The sequence below is a fragment of the Copadichromis virginalis genome, linkage group LG11 (assembly GCF_057382275.1).
Source record: "Copadichromis virginalis isolate Kocher_CV1m ecotype Utaka linkage group LG11, C_Virginalis_male_GT1.1, whole genome shotgun sequence".
In the NCBI taxonomy this organism is placed as follows: Eukaryota; Metazoa; Chordata; class Actinopteri; order Cichliformes; family Cichlidae; genus Copadichromis; species Copadichromis virginalis.
In genome coordinates, this window is record NC_140628.1 from 15,517,311 (window position 1) to 15,542,984 (window position 25,674).

Here is a 25,674-nt window from a genome sequence, read left to right on the forward strand (position 1 = left end):
TTTATAAGCTGGCAGATGGGGAACTTGTGTTTCACTAGTTCAACTTCCATTTCTGTTATTACTCTCACTTCGTAATGAAAATATGACAACTTTGAAAACAAATGCCCCTCGATTATTTTTTCCATCCAGCCAAACACCAAAATGTAAAAATGAAGAAAACCCTCTAACAGAAGGAAGGCATTTCTGGCAGGTCACGATCATTTACCATGAACTTTGTCCCTTGTGCCTTTTTTAAACCATTCAAAGAGAAGCATCACTGATTGAAGGGTGAACAAAGAAGACAGGTTTAAGACATTTGTTTGTGTGTGTGTGCGCGTGCGCGAACCTGACGTCTGACCCAGCTATAATCGGTTCAGGCTGGGCCTGCATAACCTGTTTGTTACTTGTTTTCATCAATCCAGCTTGCACATAAGGAAGTTCTCCACATTCCTAAAAGCGCCCTGTTGTCCTGAACTTCTGAAGCGAGCGGATGGAGATAGGCAGAAAGAAGTGAAGCAGCGAAGGGTAAGAAGTGTGAGGACAGTGACACTGTTATGGACAGTGGGCGCAGATGTTCGTCACAGCGGCCGGTCTCCACCACATCTGTGCAATAAATAGGATTTTCTTTTTAAAGAGGCACCGTCAAACAATCTTCAAATAAGGAAGCTTTCTGTAGAGCTGGTTGGGAAATTCCAGTTCGTTTTGTGCTCAGTGTAAGTAATTTCATTTGAAATTCATATGTTTTCTAAAATGAAAAAAGTAAGTCATTTGCTCAGGTGACATAGAGCAGCATGTTAGATTGCATGTATGTTTAATTTATAGTATTTTTAAAACTATGTTGTTGTCAACACTCTCAGTTTGCTATATCTAATTCTAGAACAGTGTTCATCTACTGCTGCACTACACCCATGAAAAGAATGGTTGCATAAATAACTGGTTATCTACACACTCCCGCACACAGGCACCCGTATAACCTGGTTTTGCATTCACTGAACTTCTTTTATGGTTTATGAAGTTTTTGTTGTTTGCAGGTTACTAACTGGAACTATAGTGAAGAAAATATGGACGGAGAAATGAGGAGCAGAAGGGCGCTTCCTCTGATGTGCTTGTTTCTGACTGTGCTCCAGATCAGCACACCTTCCTCAGGTAAACCAACCACATCCATGACTTCCAAAATATACTTTGCAGTCACTGAGACATTCCTCTCTCACGCTTCCTCATTCCATCGTCGCAAATCTTTCCATCCATTTCATTCCAGTCATTAGGCTAGATATACATTTAGGAGAGGAGGTGTGACTCTGTATTTGGATATTTGTTTTGTATTTATTTTGTGAAATAACTTTGATGTTATTTACTTTCTATAAGAATTTTTTTACTCTTTAGTTTTACCAAATAGAAATTGCTGATATATTTGGGTTAGCAGTGCATTTGTTAAATTGCAACTTTTTACTTTTTACCTGATCATTTTTCTTCCTTCTCTCTCTCTCTCACGCGCATGCATTGATCACCCAATCACTGCTCCAGCTCAAAACACAACTTTGAGTACTGCTAGCACCACCACCAAAGCTCCAAGCACCGGTGCTCTCAAGTACAGCACACAGCCATCTAACATCTCAGTGGGTGTGGGAGAGCCTGCAGTGTTTCACTGTGGCGTGCCCGAAGCGCATCCGAACCTCACGTTTACCTTGTATGGGAGTAATCACAACTACAGCCTCACCTGCCCCGGTGGCCACGTGGAAGACATCCCCCAGGTGAGGGAGGGGAGGGGGGAGTGACCATGTGACTGTTGTTTTCTGACAGGAAACAGCTGCTATTAGATTACAGGGAGTCTTTCTGAAGAAGCAGAAACAGGATGTGCACATTGAGGAACAAATATGACAAAGCTTTTCTAGGAAACCAAAGTAGAACCAAGTCACATTTACAATAAGGTTACAGCAGCCCTCACTGTGCCGTGGATTTATATATTCTAAGCGTGTCTGCATAATCATTTTTTTCATTGTAAGTGGTCATTATAAGGACATTCAATCATGAGTTTAACATGTTTGCACTATGGTGCATTTTCAACTCATCCCCATCAAACGACCCAGGATCATTTTATAGTATCATCGTCTTACGTGTGTTAAGATTGTGTTGACATTGTAAATTGACCACCATCAATCACCCTATGAAAACGTCTTCTTTTGAAGCACTTTTGAATCCCTTATTCAGTCTCCTTTCTCTCCTCTTTCTCCATCCTCAGGCTGTCTATGGACGTTGTGAAATGAAGAATGGAGAGTCGCTGGCTACGTGGACCCTCCTGGGAACTGCCTTGCCCCACAACGGCACAAGAGTAGTTTGTCAGCAGCTGAGCAACCCGAGAGCGCTCTCTGCCGTCCTGCATGTTTATGGTGAAGTATTGAAATACAGTAAAACTAAGTGCATTGCCTAACGTTGCATGTCTTCAGTTTAATTCAATCCAGTAGTCTCTTGGGTTCAGGTCCAAGTCGCTTTATTTGTACCTTTCAGTAGTTGCAGTTTAATCAGATGGTTGCCCCACTTTGAGCGTTTCCCGTAGTTTCTTACCATTAAAAGGGGGTTAAAAGGAGAAATAACATCATCTCCTAGTTCTTTCTCAGAGGGGATCATCTGACTTTTGGGTTTTCTCTCTTAATTGTAGGACCTCAACATTACACACTAAGACCTGTCAATTCTCTGTGGGGGACACTAAGTCTGAGACCACTGTGCCCAACAAAATGTTTGCAGTCTATGGAGTCCTGCTGTACTGCCAAGAGGACACCCTGAGCTTAGTGACTTTCCACAGACAATGGGCATTGCAGCTTTTACATCTTATGGCAACAAGTTTAAGTGATCATTTTTTTGCAGATAAACCACTAAAACTCAAATTGTTTCTTCAATATGAGATTCTTAACTTCAATTTGGCAGCATTTCATTAATGTGCAGTCATTTTAACCCTTTAGCTTTTTATTGAGTGGTTTGTTTGTTTTTTTGTCAGTGTTCATTTTCAATCTCTCCAGGAAGTAGAGGACTGAGTGAGGCAGAAAAGAGGAGATAGAGAGCATATAGTTTTACCTACCTCGAAGCAGGACGCACCTTATGACAAACTGAAAGTGTAATAAGCAATGCGTCTTTTCAGCCTTTTCAGTTAAATACACACACACACACAGTACATAATCAGGTGCAAGTCTAATTTCTAATGTATTTACTTTGCCGAGACTAGGGCTGCTCTGGTTACATCATCCAGCTCATCCATATATGGGCATTGAGATTTTTGGACATTTCTAAGCACACAAACTACAGGGAGGTGCTCATCTCTGAGGAATGCCTTAAAACTGAAAGCCTTCTTCATCATATCTGTTCATGGCATGACTTGGATACATAGGATCCAGATACAGTTATAATCTTAGATATAGTGATCTTTTTCTCCTCTGATAAGGAGAAAAAGAATGATACCCTCTGAAAGGTGAGACCTCTCTTAAACACGATGCAACAAGGCTGGCTCAATCTGCAGAGACCACGAAAAGCCTGTGTAGTTGAGACAGCATGTAAAGTTTCCTTTACATGGCGGTGTCCTGTTTTGCACTCATGTTGTTTTTATTTTTACTTTATGCCTAGATACTGGTGCAACCAATGTCCTTCTCATTGGCTGTATTCTTGGAGGATTCTTTGGCGTCCTGTTAGTGGCAGCTTTGTTATACACCTTCCTGGTCAAATCTGAGTCCTTCCAGGAATGCTTCGGTGAGTGATGGATAAATTTATTAGCACAAGAAATGACTGAGAAGAATAAATAGACTGACAATTAATATACAATGTGTCTGTGCTTTTAGGTGGGGAAGAAACCGAAGATGATATGATCACTATTGTATCAACGGAACAAAAGAAGAAATCAAGTCAGGATGTGACAGACTGAAAATAGATACACAAACTGTTTCTATTTTGTTACCAGGCTAGCTAAAGTGAGAGCTGGACTGAGCCAAGGTCTGGAGATAATGCTGTTGCAAATGTTTAAAATCAATACTTTTACTGAAAGTGCTCATAGATATGACGAGACAATCTGTTCCTACACTTTGATCTGTTCAATTTAGATGCTTTGAATAATTTCTTCTCACGCTTTAAATTATTCGTGACCACAAGCCAAATAAATCTTGCTTACTTACTTAAAATTAGTGTATGTATGTGTGTAGAGAAAAGAAAAATCAGGCAGACAAAGAGCAATGAGCTCATTTACATCTAAATAAGTCGTTCTCTTAGCTTGAAAAACAACACTGGTATTTTATAGCTGTTTTATTTTGGAAATATTATAATTCCACATTTATGCAGTGCAACGACGCAAAAATCACCTGTACCAATTCTGATTACTTATTGAAAGGACGATGTGATTTAGGCCACTTAAACTTGAAATTGTGATTACAAGTAATTTAGTATCACTTGATGATTTTGAATCTGTAAACATGTTTTCATCTCAGCTCCAGGTGGAAGGAAAAGGACAGAAATGACGGTGCATTGTAGCCAGTCGGTGCCATGTTTTACTACATGGCACTGACATTTTTCTCTCTCTGCTCCATTTATGCCTGCTTTTGAAGGCTTTCAGCCTGACAATGGGCTGCTCACTAATGCAGGAACTACATGTGCTTTTAACAGTAGGTCAGTTTGTCCACTTGAGGGAAGCACTTACTCTGAGGAAAAGCTGATCATCAAAGAATGACTGTGAATAAAAACTCTTAGTCAACATAATTTGCATATGCTAATAAATTAAAAGTACACTGTAGATGTTGATGTACTGGAGTTTATTGAATGAAGTGAGCATCTATATTTATATGTTGCTTTTTCCATAAAGACAGCACAGAGCAGAGTTGCTTTAAGTTTTTACAGCTCAGGGTGTATCACTCTTTATGCTTTGTGTGTATGTGGTTATTTGCCGTCTATGCATTCTACTTTAATTTTTTCATATATTAAATATATTTGTATGTTTCTTTACATATATCTTGCTGCAGCTGCTCACACTTTTCATGAGACACACTGATGTTAAAAATAAAAGCTGAGTGCACTTTAATCCAGCCCTTACTGATTTTTTTTCTCCATATTGAGCTGTTTGATTCGCTCTGTGGGTCACTATGTAATCTTGGGTCATTAGTTATTAGAGGAGCAGGTTAGGTGCTCTAACTCCTAATCAATATATCAAAAAATCATTCTATGACCATGTTTTTTGTAGAATCCAGGCCCAGAAAAGCCTAAGAAGATAAGTTAGATAAAAAACTACGTTTGATACGGCCTTTCGTTGTGTTTAATGAGATATCTGGATGTCTATGTCTATGACATTTGTTGTAGATGTAGGCTTGATTTTCTTCTGTAGTCTGTAGGAAGTTTACCATCAGATTTTTTTTCCTTCTATAATGTTGTGCTGGTCAGACCTTCTTGTATTCACTTTAGAACAAGACACCCAGATGAATTGTCCCTGCAACCACGAGTCAGTAATGCGATTAGACATCACAATATCCGGCGCAACATCTGCTCCCATTTCTTTAGTTGAATCTATGAAAAATTCCACATTTTTATACAACAAATACAAATTGTTGTATAAAATCTGATTTTTCTACCTATAACTGCACATCACTTTCATTTGCAGTCTTGGTTCTAGTTAAAGTGAACTTTTATATCAATCCGGCTTCAACAATGCAGATGGTTTTAGAGTATTAGACTGTACTCTCTTCTCTTCTCTGTTTATATTCAAACTTAAGAAAGGCAGTCCACAGCTGATCCACATTATGAATTATGAAGCTTTATGATGATAACTGATGGATTTTCCCTTCACATGTTTGGCTCATTATCCTGAGTCAGTTAAATATTTCAGAACGGCCGACCATACCAAAGGTTTTATTTTAACAGATCCAGTTTGAAAGTCCTTTGCTCTTTTGCCTTCTGCTGATATCTTCTTTTATCATTTCATCATCTTCTTCTGCACTTCAGTCATTTGGACCAATAACTAAGACTCGTGAAAGAGACAGAGGTCAGTAGCCTGTCATATTGAATAAGATTCAAATTCAGACATTTACCTAACCTTAATTTGCCAACTAAGCCCAGAGACTGGCTGGATTTGAATGTAGAAAATCTCTTTGGGGCTTTAAAACACAGAGCATCAGAGCCTTTTACTCCACCACACATGGCTGCATTTGGGTCCACTTTATGTGCTTACTTAAAATTTGTTTTTTTACGATTCCCATTTTCTTACATAAGGAGCAAATGAGATCAGGCCACTTTTACTGTCATGGTTTTTCTAGTAGAAAGAAACGTCTGATCCTTTGTTAGACACACCTACATTTTATGAAAACTTTAGGGAAAGATTGATGTGGAGGCAGAAAAGAAAGAAAATAAAAATCCTTCTCACATCCACAAATAAGTCCAATGTAGAATCTCACTCACTCAGCAGTCTTTCCAGGTACATCTCTTGTCATCCCCAGCGTGTCTTATCTTTTTTAGATGGAGTGTATTTGTCAGGTTGAGTGGGCAGTCTATTTATTATCTATTTATTTATTGCCTGCTAAAAGACAATATGACAGAAAACGTTTCTGAAAGTCTCAGAAACACCATGAGTGAGCAAAAAAAAGGTTCTGGTCTAAACAGTTTCTTAGTGACCGCATACATTGGGGTACATATCTCAGCCAAAAAAAGCTGGATTTTGTGGGATAGTCAAAAACTCTGGATACATATTATACAGCAACTCGGAGTAGATTACATTAGATGAAACTTTATTAATCCCTCGGGTGGATTCCTCCAGGAAATTCAGTAGAAGTTTTGAGCTGTAGCTCAGAAGCTTGTTGGTATAAAAACCTGGAGATGCTGGGGATTGAACCCAGGACCTCAGACATGCAAAGCATGTGCTTTACCACTGAGCTACATCCCCTGACAATATAATGAAGCCTGGGAATGAATTTAAACTGAATGAGACAATGGAAAGCGTTCTTGTATGTTTTCAAGGCAGTTCTCCCAAATGTCGTCTGGAATACATTCTCCAAAGTAATTTTCCCGCTTAGCAGAAGAGGAGGCGCCTGCAGACAAGAGAGCGTCAGGTGGGATTTTAACATATTTTTCTACATGCTACTCTCTATTATAGTCTCAAAATTAATTTATACCTGACGTTACCTGCAGGTAGCAGGGATAAGATGTTACTTTGCAATCCCTATTTCCTTTGTAACTGCTTGAAAGAAGCAAAGACCCCCATTCATGCAAATATCGTATAAATATATACCAGATTTGGTGGGGGTTTTAGCAGTGGGTAATGCTAGGGATACAGGGTTAAGATTGAACTAAGATTAACTCTGTTTCAAGCTCCATACAAGACTGAATATGATTGAGCTGTTGTTAAAACCTCACTTATTAGTAGTAGTGGGAGTTAACTGGATTGCACACTTATTAAGAAAGAAATTAGACATTCTCAAACAGATGCAATTAGTTTCCCAATTAGAGAGAAAGGAAGAGTTTTCCCAAACTATTTCAACAAATATAAAATAAAACATGTAGTGTCACAGTAGAGTAGGAGAGCATCTTTAAGAACAAAGTCAAAGGTGACAACAGGAGAGTACAACAACAGGGCCATTTGAAATGTATTTGAAATTGTGCAGAGTTCCTATTGGTAAGCTGGATGTTGAGGTGTGTGTAGGTGGCACTGATCACATAGCTGGTTGCTATAAAAGCAGGGTGATTGCTGTTCAGCAGCCACGGATCACATCATAAACTGACTGACAGCAAATACAATCTCTGAAAACTGATCTGTGTGGCTTGTTGTCCAAACAGGAGCAGATATGGGGAAAAGCAACTTTGAACTGGCACTTTGCCTCGTACTCATTGCTGCCTGTGGCTTACAAGGAAACATTGAACGTGACACACAAATTTTTATTGGGAAAAGGAACTGGACACAAGCAAGACTATTCTGCCAGACACATTATGTTGACTTGGCTACTTTGGAGATGATAAATATGAAAGTTATTATACCATTTTTGGTCCAAAGGAATATCCCAAACACTTGGATTGGTCTGCTCAGAGATCCTGAAGATGACTCATTCTGGAAGTCTATAAATCTAAGGTGAGTGTCAATTTTGAAATGACCTTTATGTCAATATCCATGTCTGTTTATGCTGATTTTGAGATGATTGTTGTGTTGATTTCAGAACAGGTGAAGGTGTCTCAGGTGATGACCTCTCACATACCAGCAAATGGGCCTCTGCACAGCAGGACTACTGTGCAGTTGTAGGAGATGACCTCATGTGGTACAGTGCACAATGTTCAAGTATCAATAATGTCTACTGTTCCCGAGGTGATGTAATCCAGTATCACACTGTTATGCTCAGTTGGTATGATGCTGTAAAGTGCTGTATGGAAAACTATGGTTACCTAGCCACTGTCACCCAGGTAAACTCAGGTGATGTTGACAAACGGGGCTGGATTGGACTGTATCGAGTGGGAGGCAAGACCTGGAACTGGACGGGTAGTTTAGCATCTAGCTACAGAAACTGGGCACCAGGACAGCCACTCACTGCAGACTGTGGCTCTTTGCATGCTTTTATCGGAGGCTGGGTAGGCTATGCTTGCTCTGAAAAGTTTAACCCTTTTTGTTTTGTTGACAACCTGGTGGTGGTGAATGAGAACAAGACATGGGAGGACGCCTTGATTCACTGCAGAGAGATGAAAGCATCATGTGCTGGTTGTACGTACGACCTCCTGAGCCTGACCGATGTCTCTCAGTACAACTATGTCAGAGACAGGATCTACAGAGCAACCACTGATGAGGTTTGAGTTTATTAGTTTTGAATTATAGATGTTCTTCTAAATGCATCACTTGTTCATAGATTCTGCATTAAACACCAGAGGAGTTCACGTTCAAGTGGCTTTACTCTTTCTACTAGTTCAGTGCTTTAAGGCAGGCTGTGCTGTGGAGATGTCCTTTCATGTCCAATGTGTTTAAAATCTATACTGTACAAAACAACTGCATGGGGGGGGAAGGAGGGGGTGGGGGTAAATTAAAAAAAGGATCAATATTCATTTCAGGAAAGGCTTCACTAAAGCCTCGGTAATGAGTATTTGTGTCCGGCTTAATTTGCAAATAGAAATCTCTTATATCAACACTTCCACAGCCAGGAGTGACTCTCCCAGTTTTGTCCTGTGTTTCTCAGGCTTGGATTGGCTTGCGCTTCCTGGGAGGAAAATGGTTTTGGTTAAATGGAGACAAACCAGGTCCCAAAGATATGCTGCCGGACTGTCCGTCCAACTGGGAACACTGTGGGACTTTGTCCAAGTTTGACACAAACAGCACGTGGATGATCAGGGACTGCGCAGACAGAAGAAACTTTGTCTGCATTGAAGTGACCCCATAGTGAATGAAACTGGCAGCTTAACATCAAATGCGATAGTAATGGTTGTTCTATCTGTACGTTAGAGTTATGCACTAATCAAATCTATGCTAAGTGTGATGCTAATATTATTTATTAATCCTTTCATTGTAACACACATTATACCATATACATATGTTATGATCTCTGAAAACAACGGTGTACTCTGAGGTTGTAGATACTTTAAAACGAGAAGTGCAGATCAGGCAAGATCAGTTGCATCATTAAAACACGAAAGCATTACATGGCTTTGAGCTACAGTGACAAAGGCTCCTTTAATGACAGATATATTATTCAAGGACCTTAAATGACTTTAGATGACTTCTTGAAAACCCATCTATTCTCTGATTGGATTGTTACATTTGTGATTGACATGATATTGACCAATCAGATGAAAGGAAGAAAAACAGGGTCAAAATTCGTACTTGTAACTTGCAGGGTTTTTTTCTGGCTAAGTCCACACACAAATCTTTTTTACGCACACACAAATCTTTTTACACATACAAAAAATTTTACACACACACAAATTCTTTTTACACATACAAATCCTGATTTACAAGTACAAAACTGACTTACAAGTACAAAATATTTATGACCACATGTTGAGCCCATAGCAAAGCTCTTCAATCTGCAAAAGCTTTCACCTTCAATCCTCCAAATGATAACACCACAAGAACAATGGACACCTGAACCAAGACGAGCAAATCATGCCTGTCAAAGCTATGTCAGTGTCGAGGACCACTGAAAGGCATCCAGAGATGATTCCCCACATCTGTTTAACATGGCAGAGGTTTATCGATGATGCAAATGTGAAAAAAAACAGAAAAAAGCTCCTGGCCTCTCAGCTTGCCCAGTTCAAGCCATTGTTAACAGGAGATGGATACACCATACAGATGGCAATAATGTAACGGATGGATGTAAACAGGCAAGGAGCTTTATGACAGCACTGTCTGAAATGAAAGGAGAGAGATCCCTTTTTTCGGTATTATTTAATTAATGTCTATTTCTAAATGTGATAGTAAGGCAAGCGTTACTTGCCTTACTTTTCCTGATGGAACTCCACTGCGTAATGTCTGCATTAGTCTTACACATGCCACATTTTATACACAAATTTGAGTTACAGTATGCTTAACTATCTACTCTCAGAGTGACTTAGTAGCATATAACAGTAGGCAGTTGATACCAGAGAAAACTGTTGAGCCATGAAATGAAGCCAGAGGTGGCCTCATACATGCATACTACTACTACTACTAATGATGATGATGATAATAATAAATAAATAAATAAATAAACCACCCTTCTCAGTTTTGTTATGAATGGTGAAACCATGCAAAGGCCTTTTTACAGTGAGTAAATATGCTTTTGAATCCTCTAAAATTTGACTTTTTATCACAAGAGTCTGTGTTGAACTGCAGTTTTTGCCACTTCAGCATGGACTTACAGTTTTTTCTGATTGCTTAAGCACATTTTTTGTAACTATTGGCTAATTTTGCAAAACTCTTCACACAGATAAGAAAACCTGTCACCCAATAATCAAAACATTGTAGTTCTCTTGCAAAAGCAAACACAGCTAGATTAACTCTTCACACCTTCGTAAAAATGGTGTTTCTGTCACGGTCGGGCGGATCACACACAGTAATTCGGCGTGCCCGTGTGGCGTGCTGGCTAGACCCAAGCGCGGCGAAGGCTAGCGGTGGGTTTGGAGCAGACACGCAGTTATTCTAGTAATGATCAGTGCACGAAGCGTGGCTTCGGAACTGTCGTTACAGACAGAGAGCGAGTGGAGCCGGGAAGAGAAAAAGGATTGAAAGGGATTGTCACTCACGGTTGCTGAATCAGGCGGAGACTGACGTCGGCAGAGTTTCGGAGCTCCTGACACGAAGAGACTGATGTCTGAGCGGCGAACAGGTGGATGGCGTCTCTCTTTTAACCCCGGCCCCGTGATCAGCTGATCACAGCCGATCACCGGCTGACAGGACCCCCCCCCCCCCCCCCCGAGGACCGGCACCCGACGGGCCAGGACGGCGGCGACGGAAATCCGAGATGAGGGAAGGATCCAAGATGAAGCGGGACGGCACCCAGGAGCGCTCATCAGGGCCGTAGCCAGCCCAGTCCACCAAATACTGGACCCCCCGGCCCCGGGGACGGGAGTCCAAGATCCGACGGACAGCGTAGACAGGACCCCCATCGACGATCCTGGGCGGGGGCGGGGCCCGGGAGGGGGGCGCCAGTGGGGAAGCGACGTGCCGCTTAAGCTGCGAGACGTGGAAAACCGGATGGACCTTCATGGCGGGCGGAAGCCGGAGACGGTAAGCCACGGGGTTGAGCCGGGCAGTGACTTCGTACGGGCCGACGAACCAGGGAGCGAGCTTCTTGGACTCACCGCGCAGCCGTAGGTGCTTTGTGGAGAGCCAGACGCGGTCCCCCGGCTGGAAGGGGTGACCCGGGCGGTGGCGGCGATGATGCTGCCGGGTGTACAGAGCGTTGGCCCGGGAAATGGCAGCCCGCGCCTTGATCCAGGCCTGGCGACAGCGGCGGACCAGCCGTTCAGCAGCCGGCACGTCGACCTCCGCTTCCTGATGGCTGAAGATAGGAGGTTGAAATCCAGGACAGACCTCAAAGGGCGAGAGACCGGTGGCGGAAGAGATGTGAAGGTTATGAGACAACTCAGCCCACACCAGGTAACGAGGCCATAGCGACGGTTGGGCGGAGACGAAGCACCGTAAGAAGCGCCCCAACTGTTGATTGGTCCGTTCAACCTGCCCATTGGTCTGAGGGTGATAGCCGGACGAGAGGCTGGGAGACGCTCCAATCAGGCGGCAGAAGGCCTTCCAGAACCTGGCGGTGAACTGTGGCCCCCGATCGGAGACTATGTCCTTGGGGAATCCGTGAAGCCGGACGACATGGTCCAGGCCATCCGTTTGGCGGAGGGGAGGCCGGCCAGGGCGACCAGGTGCACCGCCTTAGAAAACCGGTCCACAAAGGTGAGGATGGTGTCAAGACCGTCCACAGATGGAAGGCCGGTAACAAAGTCAAGGCCGACATGGGACCAGGGACGTCTCGGCACCGGGAGAGGGTGAAGGTCGCCAGCGGGCGGCTGGGTGGAGGACTTGGCCCGAGCACAGGTGTCACAGGCGGAAACGAAGTCACGGATGTCCCGAGTCATGGAGGGCCACCAGAAGGCACGACGGAGGAGCTGGAGGGTTCTGTCGGGCCCTGGGTGACCAGAGAGCGGGGAGGAGTGAGCCCAGAGCAAGGCCTCCTGACGGCACCGGGATGGCACATAGAGCCGCCCAGCTGGGGTCTCCGGCGGAGGCGGTTCGGCGGTCAGGGCATCCCGGATAGAGTCCTCCAAGGGCCACCGAAGGGGGGCAGCGAAACAATGAGACGGTAGGATAGGTCCAGGGTCTGACGTGAAGTCGTCCTGGGCGAACTGCCTGGAGAGGGCGTCTGCCTTGGTGTTCTTGGAGCCAGGGCGGTAGGCGAGGTGGAAGTTGTACGGTTCGAAGAATAAGGCCCAACGGGCCTGCCTTGGGTTGAGCTGCTTGGCAGAACGAATATGGATCAGGTTCTGGTGATCAGTCCAGATCAGAAATGGTTCTTTCGCTCCCAGGAGCCAATGCCGCCATTCTTCCAAGGCCCACTTGATGGCCAGGAGTTCCCGGTCGCCGACACCATACCGTCGCTGCGTGTCAGAGAATTTCCTTGAAAAATAGCAGCACGGGTGAAGTTTTCCATCCGGGCCATGTTGAGAGAGGACGGCGCCAGCGCCAACATCGGAGGCATCCACCTCCACCACAAAATCTCCGGCAGGATCAGGGTGGAGCAGGACGGGAGCTGTAGCAAACCGACGGATAAGGTCTCGGAATGCCTGTTTCGCACCAGGGGGGAGGCAGAAGGGCCTGGGCAGGTTAGCTGGTTTAGTGAGGGATGTCAGTGGCGCGACAATGGTGCTGAAATTGCGGATAAAGCGCCGATAAAAATTGGCAAAGCCCAGGAAGCTCTGTAGCTGCTTAAGGCTGGAAGGCTGAGGCCACTGGGTCACGGCTTGGAGCTTTTGCGGGTCCATGGTCAGGCCATTGGAGGAGATGGTGAAGCCCAGGAAGGTAGTGGACCGTTGATGGAAGGCACACTTTTCCAGTTTGCAGAACAGCTGGTACTCGAGCAGCCTGCTTAGCACGGCCCGCACATGGCGAATATGGTCCACTTCGGTGCGGGAGTAGATCAGGATGTCATCCAGATAGGCAAACACCCACCGGCCCAGCATGTCCCGCAAGACATCGTTGATCAGGTGTTGGAAGACAGCAGGGCTGTTGCAGAGGCCGAAGGGCATCACCAGATACTCCCAGTGCCCGTTAGGGGTGATGAAGGCCGTCTTCCATTCGTCCCCTTCTCTAATCCGCACCAAATTGTAAGCGCTGCGTAGGTCTAGTTTGGTGAAGATGCAGGCCTGGGAGAGGGAATCAAGCGCGGTGGATAGCAGAGGAAGAGGATGGCGGTTCTTAACAGTGATTTTATTCAAGCCTCGGTAGTCTATACAGGGGCGAAGCCCGCCGTCTTTCTTCTTTACAAAGAAGAACCCCGCAGCTGCAGGGGAGGTAGAAGGGCGAATGAAGCCCTGTTGGAGAGCCTCAGCGACGTACTCCTCCATGGCTTTGTTCTCTGCGGTTGACAGCGAGAACAGGCGACCACGAGGAGGGACTGCTCCCGGGAGGAGCTCGATGGCCATGTCGTAGGAGCGATGAGGAGGGAGAGCAGAGGCTCGCCTCTTACTGAAGACCTCGGACAGGTCATGGTAAGCCGGAGGAATCCTATCCAGATCGATGGGCTCCGGGGGTGACGCCTCTTCTGACTTTGAGTCCTGTCCAGTCCGGAGGAGAAGGCAGCGGCGTGAACACCGGGGACCCCAGTCCAGGATCTGGCAGGAAGACCAGGAGACGTGGGGGTCATGTCGACGGAACCAGGGGTATCCGAGGATGAGAGGAGAGGAAGAGGCCGAGACGACTAGAAACCGGATCTCCTCCTGATGATCCCCGACAGACATGCGGACTGGCTGGGTCTGGAACTGGACCGGGTAGGGTTGGAGTGGTCGCCCGTCTACTGAGGTCACCGGGAGAAATCGGTCGACGGAAGTCAATGGGATGCGAAGCCGAGAGGCTAGTTTTTGGTCGATGAAGTTCTCGGCAGCTCCGGTGTCCAGGAGGGCTTCGGATGAGAGCTGTTGGTGTTTCAGGTGAAATGTGACCGGTAACAGAAAACGAGAGGGATCGGAGGAGTGGGAAGGGCCAGGTGGGACACCCCCGCAGTCTACCTGGCGTCGTCGTTTCCCGGCCGTAGCGGGCACTGGGGACGACGGTGTCGAGCTGATCCACAGTAGGCGCAGAGGCCCTCACGCCAGCGTCTCTCTTTCTCCTCTTTGGGGAGTCCACCCAGCTGCATGGGCTCCTCGCTGGATGTGCTGCTTGGGCTAGCCGTGGCTCCATCAGAGGGGGGAGGAGGTCGCGACGACGTGGTCTGCTGAGGCTGGAAGGGTTTTAAGGCCCGAGGGGCATGGCGAGGCCGCGACATCACACGTTGGTCGATCTTCAGGGCAAGGTCCACGGCCTCATCCAAGGTCTTTGGGGCCTCACGGCCGGCCATCTCGTCTCTGATGTAATCAGCCAGTCCCTCTAGAAAGATGGAGCGCAGAGAAGCATCTCCCCATTGAAGCTTAGCAGCCAGGGTGCGGAATTGGGAGGCGAAGTAACAGACTGGTCGGCTGCCCTGGCGTAAATGAAGCAGCTGTGACTCCACTTCCACTTCACTGCTGGGGGGAACGAAAGTCTTTTTTAACTCCTGCACAAACAGAGCATAGTCATTACACGCTGCAGACTTATTGTTGTAGAGAGCCGCGGCCCATTCCTGAGCCTGGCCAGACAAGAGAGAGGTTAGCATCGCCACTTTTGCACGGGCAGTGGCATATTTAGTGGGTTGACATTCAAACATCATGTCTAAGGTGGCGAGCAACCCATCAGGCCGGCCGTCTACTCCGTTCCACTTATCTGGTAGTCCGATCCGGGGTTCAGCGCTCACCGGCGCTGGCTGACGTTGCAGCGAGGTGACGGAAGAGGAAAGCTGGAGGACAGTTTCGGTGAGAGACTCCATCTTTGTGCTCATCCGATCCACCACACCGCGAAGATATAATACTTCGGCTTTCAGCCGTTCGAATTCCGCTGGGTCTATATGGGGCTCAGACATCCTGTCACGGTCGGGCGGATCACACACAGTAATTCGGCGTGCCCGTGTGGCGTGCTGGCTAGACCCAAGCGCGGCGAAGGCTAGCGGTGGGTTTGGAGCAGACACGCAGTTATTCTAGTAATGATCAGTGCACGAAGCGTGGCTTCGGAACTGTCGTTACAGACAGAGAGCGAGCGGAGCCGGGAAGAGAAAAAGGATTGAAAGGGATTGTCACTCACGGTTGCTGAATCAGGCGGAGACTGATGTCGGCAGAGTTTCGGAGCTCCTGACAGGAAGAGACTGATGTCTGAGCGGCGAACAGGTGGATGGCGTCTCTCTTTTAACCCCGGCCCCGTTATCAGCTGATCACAGCCGATCACCGGCTGACAGTTTCCGTATCAAACAGTACACACAAGCCATCATCTACTAAGCACACAATGCGCCAACTGCACACTGATGGTATGAATACAAAACACATCTGGCTTTTGCTTTCTCTGTGCACAAGGTAGGCTATGTCAGTTTGAGCTCATACTTCTGTCACAGATCCATAAGCATAGAGGGATCCAAACATCAAGTACTGGTGTTTATTCAAACACATCAAAACAAACACAAGTGTTTATTTCCAAGTATAGGATTATTTGCAATCGCCATAATGACTATATGGGTTACTTGGTCTGCAGTGAACATGCTTCCTCTGCCCCCAGCATCTGGTCATCTAGCAATTCTGTAAAGTAACAATTTCAGTATTTTTACATCAATGGTATTGGTGTGTTTCTCATTGGCATATGGCAGTGCTACAAATCTTTGTGCGAAGTGACTGTATTAACCGATTCTCATTTCAAGATGTCCTTATGGTACTTGCTACAGTGTAGCGGCTCGAGTTAGGCTGGACCCGTTGGCCAGCTACCCTCAGGGTCATTCCACGGTTGATTACATGGTCCACTATTGTAGCTCTGATGTCATCAGCAATTCTATTTCTTACTCTTCCTACCCTTCCTCTCCCCCCTCCTCATCTTCCTCTCCCTCCTCCTCGTCTTCCTCTTGCTCCTCCTTGTCCTTGTCGTCCTCTTCATCCTACTTCTTCACCTCCACGTCCTCTTCCTCGGCCTCCTCTACTTCTCACTCTTTCTGCTCCCTCCATTGTACTCCGCACACACAGCTTACCTGTATTATAGTGCTTAGGCTGATTGCAAAGTGAACTAATTATCTAAAAAAGTTTTCACATGTGAAAGTGTGCCAGACAGTTGGCAAATTAGTGTTAATGATAGCCATACATGTGTATACTTTTGCTAGGAGTGTGTTGGAAATTTGGTAATTGAGTGTTGTGCAGTGAATTGTGCCTACAGTTGTGCAAAGTGTGTGTTACAAAATTGCAAACTGAGTGCAAAGCAGTTTTTGTGCTTTTAGTTTTGCAAACTCAGTGAGTGGTTTTGCTATAAGTCTGAATAGTTTTAGAGATTGTGCTACAGGAATCACAGTTAGGGTTTAAGCATTCAGAAAAAACTGTAATTCCCTGTTGATATGAAGTAAATCTCTTTTAGCGACCTCTTGTGTTTTGCTTCCCCCTGGTGGTGATTACAGTTTGTCTCAGGACCAGCTACTACCTACTTGTATTTGCTTTTTTTTTTAACTTTCCACCCTCATGTCAGTCTAAGCAAGCTGCTCATAACATTTCCAATAAACTAACCATTTATTTCTAAACTTAATGTTGCTAAAGTTCTCTCCAACGTCACTAAAACATTGCTACTCATAAAACGTGCCACGTCTGGGTGCATAAAACAGGGACCAAGTCTCTCATTAGTAATACAGCGCTTACCCTGCCATTTGATTGCCTTTGACTGGGATCCTCACTCACTCTGCTGTGTGTTGTGACACCTGACTGACGAGCCCAGCAAAACACACACACAGACAGAGAGGGAGAGAGAAAGAAAGAGAGAGAGAGAGTGAGATCAGCAGGAGAGAATTCTCCCTCAACTTTTAGTTGATACAGTGAGGTAGTTTGGAGCAAAGTGTTGATTCAGCTGCTCATCTGCACCTCGGTCCGCACCACGATAGGTTTCTGTCATATTCTAGTGTCTCATCTTAGCCCGTAGTGTTAGCATGGCTAAAAGATGAATGAGGAAAATGATGGATATGTGTTTAGGAGCCAGTCAGGTTATGTTCCTCACTTTTTATTTCTTACTCTGGCTGGGATTAAATCTAACTGTCTAAACACACAGGACTCTCACATGGCCACCAACTAGTAAATCTGAATGACTTTGTGTTTGCGTATAAACCATGTTGTGACTTTATTTTGAAGGGCTTTATCATTTTTATTGTTATTGTTGGGCTTTTATTGTTATTGTTATGATATCATTATAATGATATCATTGTAAGGATAATTATGTGCAAGGATTATTATTATACACATTTCTAGGTCTGACTTCTAACTATTACGTAAGCTTACCTGTCCTCACACCTTTCTTTCTCCTGTTTATGGAAAAACACCCTCAAATACCACCATAACAGAGGCGCACGTGTGTGTCCACTGTTCAGTGTGTCTTCTCAAGATGACCTTTGTCAAATACAATGAAACTATTTAACTTGTTCCATTATATCGAAAGAAATGACTAGTAGTAGACTAGTAATAACTAGTAGCACTGGCCGAGTTGAGTTAGTTGTGGGGCAGTTGATCAGTTTTATAGCTTTTACAACTTTTAGATACAGCCTCTATTTTTTTGTGCTTTTAAGGAGGATTTGTTCGCCTTCGGAGAGCTCCTGAGAGATTTGAAATTTAAATTTTGCTCTCCAAAAATCAACACATAACATAAATATTTTATAAACATTTTGGTTTATGCCATGCTTTAAAACATTATGTCTCCAAAACAAGTAGTTGACATTATTTATTTAACCTTTATTTATTAGGTAGTCCCACTGAGACTCAATGTCTCAAATACAAGAGAGACAACATATTAAAATTACAACAATAAAAAAAACAAAAAACATAAAAAGAGCAAAGAATTGTCTAATGTTTACACAGTCATGTCAAAAACAGGAACTAGTTCCCAGTGATGATTTCACAAGGTCATTTGTATGTCTTTTAAAGTCTGCAAGTGAAATCGATCATCGAGAGAGCTTCTATAATCTAGTCCTTGAAGACGGGGCAGAAAATGCCTTCTTTCTTAGTTCTGTACGAACTGTAATGATGTCCTGCGACTGTAAATGTTATTTTTGAGAGCTTGTTTTACTTTTACAACCTGTATTTAAAGAAAAGAACCAGACTTTCAACAGCTTCACTGTCAAAGAACAATAGTATGCTATATTGACCTGGGGTAGTTTCAGAGTAGTTTCATACCTGTTCGAGGATAAACTTTACTGTGGTTTCTTATTGCTGTTAAAATGTTCTTTAATATAGATAGGAGGCCAGAGAAGAAGAAAACAGCTCCTGCAGATAGAAACCTCTTACCTTCACAAAAAGAAATGCATGAGTGTCCTTTACATATTGTACAGGACACGTCCTGTAATTCTATCAGTGACATGCCAATGTCATGGAAGAAAATGACCTTTATTTAACCTCACTTATGACAAGCAAGTGGTGCTTTATGCAGACAGACACCACACACACAGCTGTTATTGAGTGCCTCATTCTTTCACCCCTGTATGCTTAATAATGTGATTTAATTGTATAAAAAATAACTTCAAACCATTGATGAATTATAAATTAGTTAAGCTAAGCATAAGCATAGCATTGGGATGTAAAAAAAAAATGTTGGATTTTAGTTTTTCCACTCCCCCATTTTCCTTTCTTGTCATCAGCTTTGCCACTATCATGTGTCAAAGTATTTTACTCTCCCATAGACCAAAACCTCAGCACACATACTTTACATTCTTGTGTCTGTGTCATTGTCTCTCTTTTCTAACCTTGCAGGTATCAGACGGATACAGTCTACCTCGGCTTTTTTCTGCTGTGTGACAGAACAAGGAATGGCACCACTATACGGCATGATAAAATGTAACACCAAAGAAAATCTACGCGGATAACTAACCAGCATACTTGTACACAAACACCTTATTAAACAAAAACAAACACATCGCAATTTGAAAACTGTGTTTTTGTTTATGCTATCTTTTAACCAAGGAGAAAGCTGAAAGTTTTCTTCTCAGAACGACCTCTATATCCTGCCCAGGACAAATAAACGGAAAATGCCCAGCAACCATCAGACCAAAACAGTGCAACATATTCCACAGAAAGATGAGCACCGGGGATACCTGGAAACTTAGCAGATCTTCAAATGGCAGAAACAGGACAATATGTGTGTGTGTGTGTGTGGGGGGGGGGCATGACCAAAAAAGGAGAAGGAGAAGGAAATGAAAAATAACATGTATGACAAAGGCTCACACAAGCATGTCTTTATTTAAGGCTACATTTAGAGGTAAGCCTTAATAATTCAGGCAAAATTTTACTTTCAAACATAAAAACTGATAAATATATAACACTATACAAAAAATGAATAGAGTAGAAAATAGGAAAAAATTCTTACTTGATATCTGAATTTGTAAGTTTTGCCACTTCCAAAGGAATGAACAGTTTCTACTTTTTATGGTATTTTAATTTTTTAATGAAAAGAGATAGCATATAAAACAAAAATCCAGAAACACACATTACATAGAAGTTATAAAACGGTTTGCATGTCACTGACTGAAATAAGTATTTGATCTCGAATAACAGCCAGAATTCTGGTTCCCACAGCTTGGCTGTGTGCCCATGTGACCCACTGATCAATCAATCCTGATCGCAACTCATTATATGTGCAAAGCACACCTGTCCGCAGAAACAATTTCTTCCATCCCATGCAAAAGAATGTAAGGGACAAGATTATAAACACACACAATGGACTGAACAACATGGCCATCACCAAGAAGCTTGCCGAGAAGGTGACAAGTGTTGCTGTGATTATTCAGGAATGGAAGAAATATAAAAAAGACCATCAATCGCCCTCAGTATGAATCTCCAAGCAAGGTCTTGCCTCACTGGTTGTGGATTACCATAAGAACTTATTTCCCTCAGCCAGAACAAATTGTACATGTACAATGACAATAAAGAGCTATTCTGTTATATTTTAGTAGATGGGTCTCATGATATAACAGTGACCCAAAACATACTGCCAAGGCAAGAAAGGGCTAAAGAAGAAGCACATTAAGATCATGGAGGGGCTTAGCCAATCCGTAGCAAATCCATAGAAAAACCTGTGCAGGGAGCTGAAGCTTCAACTTGATTTAGTGTTTCTGTAAATACGCTAGAAAATCCAACCTGGGACAAAAACTCAATGCATTTAGGCATGTAGACATGGTCAAGATGACCCCCTGAAATTCAAACCAGCATCAGAATGAGAACGAAAGGTGATGTAAGTGACTTTGAAGGAGACATGACCGGACAGTCTGAGTAATTCAGAAACTGCTGATCTTTCGGAAATTAAAGAACTGAAGGCAAAAGGGACCTAACCTGTTGCTAGCAAGGTGGTCTATATGCTACTGTCAGGGAGTTGGTGTGTGTATTTTCCTGACTTCTATCCACTCTGAAAGCAGCAGGGACAGCAAATGAGTCTATTTAAAGGATTCATCGACTCACCGTTATGTCAAAGCATCCTTTGCAGTTCAAAGCAGTGCTTAGCTTAGAGCATGATAATAATGTCTATCAACATATATAACAGAGTTTCTCAACTACGTTTAAGAATGTCCTCTCTGAGGGACATTATGACAGGCTTTGTTCCTGCTATCCCCATACACACGCAGATGTTTATGTAGCAACAGTGACTTTGGTCTCTGATACATGTGTAAATGCGTCAACACAGCAGCCAATCTCACATCCACACCGGACACGTGTACACACAATTGTTTATATCCCAAATAAAGAGGAGGAGGAGGAGGAGGGAGCACTTAGTCAGGTAAAATAAGAAAGACGCTTTTAACAAGACCGTGTCTTAGAACATTGTCACCGCACACACCACTGCCACTGAACCATCAGCTCAGGTAAGCACAGGTATGGTGCAGCGAGGTACAATGGGAATTAGGACTTAGGAATCAGGCGCCAAGGTTATGATTCTTTGTAGTTGCTGTTCGGTGATGGTGTAGGTGTGCTGAGCTTGCTTTAAGAGAGTGCTTAGCAAATCTTTTTTGTTTTGTAGACTTGTTAAGGGCATCTAGGATATTTGGTTTATTTATGCACCGAGTCTTCCAATGTCATTTAGAACTCGGGGATGACGCTGAGGCTAATTTCCTCGGACCCCATACATTTTAAAAGACTGCAAAACTTTATCTTTTTCCATATTTAGGATGTTTTTTGTCTTGGTGTCTTCTTTGCATATTCAGAATTGAAAAGTCAATTCTGGATAGATCAAATCAATGATCTTGTAAAAACGAAACATGTTGCTGCTCTGTTTTCTGATGGGCAAATTATGGTTCAGCCATTCTAGTGCACTGGCGATGCATTGGCAGTCTGAATGTAGCTTCAAACAAGCGGTCTACCTACCTCGTACTACTTGTGTTTTTGCTGACATTGGTCCATCGGTGAGCCATAGAGAACTACAAACTTATAGCTTACAAAGAGCTGAAGTGAAACTGAGAAAGGTGTCCACTGCAACCACGGTCTGTTTGTTTTGGGGTTGTTGTTGTTTTTTTCATTTTTGATGGGTTTTTTCAGAAATTCTCCCATTCCTGGTAAACTCCGTTATCACTCTGTGCAGTTGTGATTTTGGATCAATGCATGGTGAAAAAAAATCAGACGGCATATTTATGCATCAAGGTGTTTTTTGATCTTCTTGACAGGCAAATCTGATGTGTTTTAAAAGCACGAGGTGTCTTTTATCTTGCTGGGTTTTGTGCGTGGTTTGAAAAGAGGCATGGCTGTTAAAAATCCAAACAGTGATGGAAAATCACTTTTAGCAAGAGAGAGAAGAGCCAATAAGAGAAAAGGTGCTAAATTTCTAGAATGCCTTGACTCTTGCCAGCCCAGGGGTCTTCCAAGGTCATTCAGAACTCGGGGATGACGCTGAGGTTAATTTCCTCAGACACCATACATTTTAAAAGACTGCAAAACTTTTCTTTCTTTTTTTTTCCACTGAGCATGTTACTTCCAAAACAAACGATACTGGAAAGCACATGACAGCATTCATCCAGTTGCAATGAACATTTGCAGAGCTGAGCGTAGGCTGAGGGAAAGGACCCGCTGGGTTCCTCCCCAAAACAAAAAGCGATCCGCTGTTTACTCTCCAAACACTCGGAGTGCATCCCTGCTGACGAGACACCGACCTCTCACACGGCAAGGGCAATCTTCCCGAGGAGAGGGCAGAGCGTGCGCTGTTTGGCTCTCTTATGTATGCATGTGAGAAAAAGTGATGTCTCGCAATCGTGTCTCACCATTTCTCTCCATCTGTCTCATTCAGTTGTGTTGAAGATGGGCCATCTCACTCTTGTGGCTTTTCTCACAGGTAAACAAAACAGAAATGCAGAAAATGACATTAAAGACAAAGTCCACATAAAATCCATAGAATTCATATTTTATCACCCTTGCTTCTCTTGCAGTGCTGTTCGGCCTTTTTGTGGAAGCCGAAGCAAGTAAGGTCAAAACTACGTGCACCTAACCTTGAGAATGGGTTTGTCGCAGTCCTGGTTTATAAACAAGCCATCCACAAATGTATTTCTCCCTACAATCAAAGTCATTCTTCTGCAGCCCTGACTAATATTTTTAGAGTCAAACTGTTTGCAGAAGGTCATCGCAGAGCAGATAAATCAGTTTGCTTAGTTCTAATAATAGCTACTCAACTGATAATTCACAGAATGTCATTACTACACCATATTTATTTATTTCCATTTGCTTTACATTCTCTCTTTCCTCTGGTTCAAGGAAACCAAATGCTGTCACACTTCACGACTACTTCAAATTTGTCACTAACTTCTTTTTCCCTCTCTTATATCGCCTCCTTCATGTGTCTGAAGATTCATTTGTTTACAGTAAGTGTACATGCTCTTATTTCTTTTATCATATACAATTTGAAATCTACCACATCAATAATATGTGCTCATTAAAAAGTTATAAAAGAACAGAGTATGACAATGTGTATTCTGTTCAGTTTAATCCATATCATAAATGAAAATGTGCTGGTTCTCTGCTTGATTTGCGGATGTGTTTGCTTTGCATCAAACAGACTATGAAAGCCTACGGATTGGAGGACTGGTCTTTGCCATCTTGTTGATCAGTGCAGGAATCGGTTTTTTGCTTTGTAAGTACTGTAATCGCAACAAAAACACACACATGGACAAAAATGTGCCTCTGAACCTCTGTAGAAAAAAAAGGTCACTGTAATTGAGTTGGGACTGACTACATCATGGTTTCTCTCCACAGATGGCAAATGCAAGAAGAGAGGGTAAGCTGTTCTTTTTGTGTCTTTTTTAAGCCTCACTTTGTAAAATAAATTGAGTGTAGGGCTGCCACGATTAGTCGACTAGTCACGATTACGTCGACTATCAAAATCGTCGACGACTAATTTAATAGTCGACGCGTCGTTTGAAGCTAGATCCCAAAAGACGCAGGAATAAGTAGCAGGATTTAAGAGTGTAATAACGGACTGAAACAGAAGATGGCAGCACTGCATGTACAAGGATGCCAGCTGCCGTTAAACCCCGGAGAAGAAGAAACTGTGTCCCAGAATTCATAGTGCAGCCCAGCTCAGTTTCCAACAATGGCGGCAGCTACTTAGTTTTAATGTTACTCTTATTATTCTTTCTGGTCACAAAATAAACGTTTAACATATTTTATGTTAATGTAGCTGTGTAAACTTGAAATATCTGCTCAGTTTATCAAGACACCACATATTTTCAAAAGTGCTCCGAAGTTTTCAGAGACATCTGTTACCCACTAGCTCGATAGTTAGCCGGGGGCTAGGCTAACTAGAGCCGTGAGAACACCGGACCGGCAAATCGTTTTCAAACCCACCGCCGTCTTTCGCTACTCAGGTTAAACATGTAATATAAGTCACTTAGATAACTTAAAAATGTTAGTGTTTGGCTTTTTTCAGTATTTGTTCCTGAGTAAATCGGTTTGGCTGAGATTAAAGTTATAGTTTATACACAGCTGAATAAACGTCAAGCAGACAACTGATTATCAGAAGTGTGAGATGCTTGAGAATATACTCCGGTGTCCTGTTATATTTTAGATAGCAAGGAGCAGACGGCTGAGTTTATTAAACTTCACCGAAACAATCTGCAAATTTCATTTAAATTTAATAAACTATCTTGTCTTTATTTTTAGTTAGCACATACCTTAAACACTTAAAGCTGTAAGCTAATGATAGTTATATAAGAGCAGATGCATGCTGGTGCAATAAGCTGTACGTTTTACGTTCAATGGATGCATGATCTGATTAGTCGACTAATCGCAAAAATAATCGGTGACTAGTCGACTATCAAAATAATCGTTTGGGACAGCCCTAATTGAGTGACTCTTATTTATTGTCTCCATCTCCGTCTTTCTGTTGAAACTTCACTAATTACTTCCTCTCGCTCCTCTGTCACTTTGTAGAAAACATACTGACAACAGCAGTGAAATCTGATCTGATGCTTGACAAACTGGTTTTGGCCTTGAAAGAAGAGCTGGCAGGAGATGGGGCGGAGAGATTGACTGCCTCCTGAGAGCAGGGGGGTTCAGAGGAGGCTCACCTGCTCAGATACCTGTGTGAAGACACATCCTATTTTTTTTTTAATCAAGTACTGCTCAAATTTGACATCACTTCCTTCCAGTCTGCTAGAAGGAGATGCAAAGAGAAAAAGTAAATGTCCACTTCTGTGCTGATACGTTGATGTTTATTTTTGTAAATACACACTCATCCATGCATCATATCCAGTCTGCCATATGGTGCTTCTTTAGTTATTAATATTGTGTAAAGCTGATTAAGTAATACACAGTTAGCATTTTAGCATTACTACCTGCTGTTTTGATCAGTTGTCCATACTGATGCTGTCAAACTCTAAACTATTGGAATAATCATGAAAAGTGTATTCTGTCAAATATCCTGAGTCAATTCGAAATTAAAGTCAAAATAAATGTTGGTGTCACTAACCAAGA

At 43.2% G+C, this 25,674-nt stretch overlaps 2 protein-coding genes, 1 long non-coding RNA gene and 1 other non-coding gene across 5 annotated transcripts; 3 read left to right on the forward strand and 1 right to left on the reverse strand.

The window, feature by feature from the left end:
• The first annotated feature begins 418 nt into the window (after positions 1–418).
• LOC146698260 (uncharacterized) lies at positions 419–5,029 on the forward strand. The gene is made up of 6 exons (XM_085473310.1): positions 419–692; positions 1,011–1,125; positions 1,504–1,730; positions 2,219–2,366; positions 3,592–3,714; positions 3,804–5,029. Exons 2-6 carry the CDS (start codon positions 1,041–1,043, stop codon positions 3,884–3,886), a joined length of 666 nt encoding a protein of 221 aa, XP_085329436.1. The 5' UTR covers positions 419–692; positions 1,011–1,040; the 3' UTR covers positions 3,887–5,029.
• Positions 5,030–6,805: 1,776 nt separating this feature from the next.
• Positions 6,806–6,877, reverse strand: trnaa-ugc (transfer RNA alanine (anticodon UGC)). The gene has a single exon. It is a non-coding gene; the product is annotated as a tRNA-Ala (tRNA).
• Positions 6,878–7,838: 961 nt separating this feature from the next.
• On the forward strand, positions 7,839–9,790 carry LOC146698262 (secretory phospholipase A2 receptor-like). Its single transcript, XM_085472650.1, has 3 exons — positions 7,839–8,056; positions 8,142–8,760; positions 9,144–9,790. The coding sequence occupies exons 1-3, from the start codon at positions 7,941–7,943 to the stop codon at positions 9,342–9,344; spliced, it is 936 nt and encodes a 311-aa protein (XP_085328776.1). The 5' UTR covers positions 7,839–7,940; the 3' UTR covers positions 9,345–9,790.
• Positions 9,791–21,492: 11,702 nt separating this feature from the next.
• On the forward strand, positions 21,493–25,668 carry LOC146698263 (uncharacterized). Of its 2 annotated transcripts, XR_014923010.1 has the most exons (7): positions 21,502–21,584; positions 22,997–23,041; positions 23,136–23,168; positions 23,550–23,564; positions 23,759–23,833; positions 23,956–23,977; positions 25,132–25,668. It is a non-coding gene; the product is annotated as an uncharacterized LOC146698263 (long non-coding RNA). The 2 variants fall into 2 exon arrangements; XR_014923009.1 differs by having other exon boundaries at positions 21,493–21,584; positions 23,136–23,564.
• Positions 25,669–25,674: the final 6 nt, after the last annotated feature.